This window comes from Gloeophyllum trabeum (genome assembly GCF_000344685.1).
Source record: "Gloeophyllum trabeum ATCC 11539 unplaced genomic scaffold GLOTRscaffold_00007, whole genome shotgun sequence".
NCBI classification, from domain to species: Eukaryota; Fungi; Basidiomycota; class Agaricomycetes; order Gloeophyllales; family Gloeophyllaceae; genus Gloeophyllum; species Gloeophyllum trabeum.
This window is the reverse complement of record NW_006920416.1, coordinates 662,686-668,230: the sequence shown is the minus strand read 5'-3', so window position 1 is coordinate 668,230 and position 5,545 is coordinate 662,686. Positions and strand designations below refer to the sequence as shown.

General features: G+C 53.2%; 1 protein-coding gene across 1 annotated transcript; it reads left to right on the top strand.

The window, feature by feature from the left end:
* The first annotated feature begins 335 nt into the window (after window positions 1-335).
* Window positions 336-2,516, top strand: GLOTRDRAFT_138787 (uncharacterized protein). The gene is made up of 2 exons (XM_007868099.1): window positions 336-970; window positions 1,024-2,516. The coding sequence occupies exons 1-2, from the start codon at window positions 399-401 to the stop codon at window positions 1,991-1,993; spliced, it is 1,542 nt and encodes a 513-aa protein (XP_007866290.1). The 5' UTR covers window positions 336-398; the 3' UTR covers window positions 1,994-2,516.
* Window positions 2,517-5,545: the final 3,029 nt, after the last annotated feature.

Sequence of the window (5,545 nt, the reverse complement as noted above, 5' to 3'; positions counted from 1 at the left end):
CGCGCCGGACATGGAATGCAGGGCGTTAAGTAGGTAGGCTGTCTCCTCTGCACGAGGTGGAAGGTTGTGTGCTGCGGTCCGTCATAATACGGAGAATCCGGTGAAGTCCAAGAGGCAAAATTAAGGATAAGAACGCGCCGAGAACTACGGCAGTGCATGTGAAGATAATCACGCCTCGCAACAGATCACCCTGTTATAGCCGTGTGGGATCTCGCAGCAAAAGATGCATCAAGAGGGGTAAGGTCTGATTTTGCCGACGCCTGCGCGGAGACAGATTTCTTCGCATCCCCTCTTATAAGTCCGGCTCGTCCCGTCTTCGAGCTTTTGCTTCCACCGACAAACGCCCTGCTCTAAAACTACTACAAGCTCGTATATAATTCCCTTTCTTCCTAACTACAATGGCCCCGTCAGCCCTGTCCATGTCGCAGATTATTGCGAGCGACGCGCCCCTCCTTTCTCCGGTGTCGTCCGAGTCGTCCTGGGGACAACATTACTCGCCGACGGCAGCGTCGTTCGACGCCAGTTTCGCATACTCGTATCCGATGTCGGTGCCGCCGTCGCCGCCAGTGTCGATGGACTCACCGCTGCCCCCGCAGAACGTTCTCAAGAAGTCGCGGTACGCGTCGCCGGACTCGGTTGACGGCTCAGAGGTCTGCGTTGCGACCCACCAGGTTTTCGACTTTTCCCCCGAGCAGCACATGTACACCCAGCCGTCGACGCCGTACGACGCGCAGTCGGAGACGTGCTCGCCGCCACCCCAGTCGCGGCCGACTGCGGCCAAGCGCGGGCCCTCTGAACAGCCCTCGTCCGAACCCAAGAAACGCGCGTCCGCCTCGAGGGTCAGTGTCAAGGATTTCGTGCCACCCGATGTGTCTGGCCTGAGCAAGCGCGAGGCGAGGTTGGTCAAGAACAGGGCGGCGGCGTTTCTGAGCAGGCAGCGGAAGAGAGAGGAGTTTGAGAACATGGAAGTGTGAGTGCCATCCATCACGTATCTCCCCCGCTTGCCTTGACGCTCGACGCCAGACGCGTCGCCGAGCTCGAGCAAGAGAACGCCCGCCTTCTTGCTATTGCGAATGGCTCTGCCCCTCCGGCCAGTTCATCCGACGCCACCTCGCTCCTATCTGAAATTGAGACGTTGCGGGCGAAGCTGGCAGAGTCGGAGCGCCGCGAACAAGAGCTCGCCTCGAAGCTCTCGACGTCGGTCAAGTCGGAGTCTCAATCGACGTTCATTAAACCCGAACCACGCTCGCCATCTCTTCACCATCGGTCCGCGAGTAGCGGCGGCACCAGCGCGAGCATTGGACTTGTCGTTCTCCTCTGCGCCCTCCCGACGCTGCTGGGTCTCCCCGCGCACCATCACCAATCCCATTCATCACTCCCGACCACGTACCCCTTCCCCGCCTTCTCACCCAGCGGCGAATATCTCACATTCAGTGACTACGGTTCCTCGGGAAGCATGCCCGGTGATTTCGAGTACCAGCTCTCTTGGCGGGACCCTTCAACTGGCATGAACGTCGATCTGGACAGTCCTTCACTTTCGGCCCCCGGCAAGCTCGAGTTCCCTGTGCAGGGACCGAATGGCGCCGGTGCTCTGGATGTCTCTTTCGAGTCGGTACCCTCGTCGGATGGGAAGATTCGGGTGCGGATCAACCCTTCGGCTGGCGCGTCCTCGACTGGCCAGACGTTATCCGTGGACTCGTCGAGTTTCTCTTCGGCGCCGTCTTCTTCGCTCGTACCCTTCTCCAACGACCTGCACTCGAATGTGTTCCTGTCACCTGACTCGGACATGCTCGGCTCAAGTAGTTTCGGGATGGGTATGGATATGGAGAGCCCGCTGCATCTCATGGACGGGGACTCGGGTCTGGGCGGCTTGGGCTTGTCGGCGGGGATGGGTCTGGGTGCCGCCTCAGCGGGGAAGAAGAAGCGGGTGCGGATCACGCTCATGAGCGGCGGCGAGGGGGGGCAGGGCGAGTGGGAGGTGGAGGTGTGTTGACCGGTTCGATGACCGACATTCGACTTCATCAAGGGGATTCGTGCTGGCCATCCTCGAACATTCGACAAACATCCATGCATTTCGAGTAAAACGGACAACAACATATGTGTACGATAATCTAATACCGCACCGCACCATCACCCAGATATCCCCTTCTCATTGATATCATAATGTCTCGTTAGTATACTCAGTCAACAATCGCTCTCCGTGTCCTTGCTGTCGTTCAATTTCATTGTGTCTGTTCGTTCTAAGTCTCTTTATGTTTATATTTTATTGTCTTCCTTTGATTGCCCATTGCAGTAGTGCGTACGTTTCTATGTCCATTCGTTCTTTGTCCCCCTTACGTTGTTGGTTGAGTATCCTACTTCTTCGGTGTATAGTCTTCCGGATCCGTTGTTTCTTATGCTGCACATTGCGGGAGGAGGGCAAAAGTAGGGTAAATGATATGGTCAACTCTATAGGGCCTTCGGTCGTTGTAACATGTTGAATAAGATAGAATCTGAATAAAGACTGGATATCCGCTCTCCACATGGTATCGACATCGGATGAAGATTGTCGAATCCAGCCTCGGAAGACGGAGGGAAAATCCCTCCGGGCCTATTCAAGTACTGTGAAACATTGATATTGCGGTACGGACGACGCATGGAGACAAGGAGCATCCGAGTCACTGTACTCGACCGATCAACGATGGTACTTGGTCTGCCACCTGAGAACCCAAAGCGACGAGCCAGTCCGTCGAAACGCGGGAGCTCCGTGGGACGAGGGGTTTGGTCGCGTTTAAATCGTGTTGGGCATCTCGTGGAGAGACCACTGTCCGCGGGGACTTGTTGAATCAAATGTCAGGCGAAGCGCACCGTAGTGATGACTGTTCCCAGTCCATGATGACCTTACCAAAGAAACATAACACTGACATTGGCATGTTAACAGGCTCATTTTATATCTGACGCTGGCTCGTCCAGGGAGAAGACGTTGCCTCGACCGAGTACAATCGACAAATCACCTATATGGTAGGGACGGCCTCAGAACGGTGATAGGGCCATGCTGACCATGAGTGACTGGTTTGAGTTCGGAAGTCTTAAGGCGCCACGGACATTCAGTAGAACTTGAATAATTACCGCGGTCCGCTCGTATCAGAACTTGTTCGTAGATGCATGCATTGTATGGGGCGTACCAACGTCGGAAGTGTGTATGATTCCTGCAGAACTTCCATGGGGGTAGGGAGGGCTGTGCAATTGACATGGGGCTGATATGTGGTTTGGAGTAAGCCCGAGGAGCCTAACGGACTAGATACTACCCCTGGTTCCTCAGCTTGTACAGTATGAGGATACTTGAACAATGAAAGCACGAGGTGTACGGTGCGACGCAGGACTAGCAACACTAGGTGCTAGGGCGAGAAACCTGGTGTGACGAAAGTGATGAGGAGTTATGGAGGCAGCAGCACGCACAGTGCGCCCTACACAACTCACCTGTATTGGTTGGATGCTGTAGCTACTGGTAAAGCTCGTATGAACGACCCTTGTCATTAGGCAGCAGAGCTGCAGGGTTTATATACACTGTGGCCCATAGGCTGACTAAGCTACGTGGAATATCTATAATCCTACTGAGCTCCACCTATGATGTCACTGACCCACATGAGCTCCGTGCCCTGTACAATAATGGAATATACCAGAATGTTCCAGAGGGTTCCGGTACGTTCTGGTACGTTGTAGAATCTGGCAGCTAAGTCAGCGCCCAGTTCAACACTCCCCCTCGCTAAGTGCCGCGGATAATCGCGCACGCAAGCGTTGGGCTGACTTAGATTACTTGTAAAACCTAAGTCCGAGTTGCGCTCTGAAGCGCAAGAACTTGACATGTCCTAAGTTCTTAGTGAACATGTCTGCAGGGTTATTCTCGCCATCGATGTAGAATACTTCAACTTTCTTCTGCTCGACGACTTCCCTGATATAGTGATAGCGAATGTCAATATGTTTAGACCTTCGCTCGGTGACAGGATTAGACGCAAGGAATATAGATCCTTGGTTGTCACCACAAATAGGAATTGGGCCGAGTTGGTAGCCTAACTCTTCAAAGAGTTGTCTAACCCATACACATTGGCGGCTACAATCACTGAGCGCCATGTACTCGGCTTCAGTGGAGGATAGCGCAACGGTTTTCTGCGCTCTCGACTGCCAACTGAATATGCCATTGGCTAATTTAAGGAAGTAGCCGGTTTGGGACTTCCTGGTACTGGGGTCTGATGCCCAGTCCGAATCAGTGCACGCAGTAATACCAAGTCCACTAGCACCATCAAAAGCTAGTGTATAGTTACGAGTCCCGATTAGATAGCGGCAGATATAGAGCGCTTTATCTAAATGGGCCTGAGACGGATTAGCAGCAAATTGCGCTAACTTGGTAACTGCATAGCTGATGTCCGGTCGAGTTCCGAGCATAATATAGAGCAAGGAACCGATCACAGTTTGGAACCGGCTACGAAGAGTAGGATTGACCGGGCCATTGTGAGGCTCAGGTCGATAGCCTGCAGGGAGAGGAGTTGGCGCAGATTTTGCATTCTGCATGCCACAACGCTGCAGCACTTTATCAAGGTAGGCGATCTGATCAAGGTGAATCTCTCGGCCTTGCCTTGTAATGCGCATGCGTAGGAATTCCTTGACATCGCCAAGGTCCCTGCATTCCCACTTCTTCATGAATCGTGACTTAACGTCTGTCACTAGAGACTTGTCCTTGCCAAAGAACAAGGCATCGTCAACGTAGACGACAATAATTACCATGCGGCCATCCTTCTATTTGAATAAGAAGATGCCAGCATCGGTAGTTAGACGTTTGCAGCCTAATTTCTCTAAAGACTCAGCAAGTGTGCGCCACCAGGCAAGCCCCGCTTGCTTAAGTCCGTAGAGTGCACGGCGCAGTCTACAAACCTTGTGCTCCTGGCCTTTTACGGCGAAGCCTTCAGGTTGTTCCATATAAATTTCCTCATCCAGTTTGCCGTATAGATAGGCATTGCGCACATCGAGTCCAGATATGTGCCAATCCTCAAGCGCTGCTAGCGCGAGCATAAGGCGCACTGTCTCAAAGCGCACAACTGGTGAGAATATTTGGTCGAAGTCTATACCTTCAACCTGCGAGAAGCCTTTAGCGACTAATCTCGCTTTGCGACGTCCATCTGATTTGACGTCAAATACCCAGCGACATTTTATGACTTTACGCCCTTTAGGGCGGTCAACCAAGTCGAAGACTCTGCGCCGACGAAGTGCATCCAATTCTTCGTGGCAAGCAGCTCTCCATTCCTTCTGCTTCTCTGGTGGTAAGCGAAGGATATCGCGGTACGTCCATTCTCTGACATTGGACGTGTCTGGATCATCTGCCTCAGGCGAAATAGCCTTCAGAAGCAGGTAATTAATTAATGGTACTCCCCCTTCCCGGGCATAGCTGTGCCAGAAGTAACTCATCAGCGTCGTGTTCAGACCGCTGGGTCAGAGGCTTCAGGAGCGATTGGCTCATGCGAAGCACCCGGGGATTGAGCAGAGGTCGCGAGGTTGATGGGCAGAGCTAGGT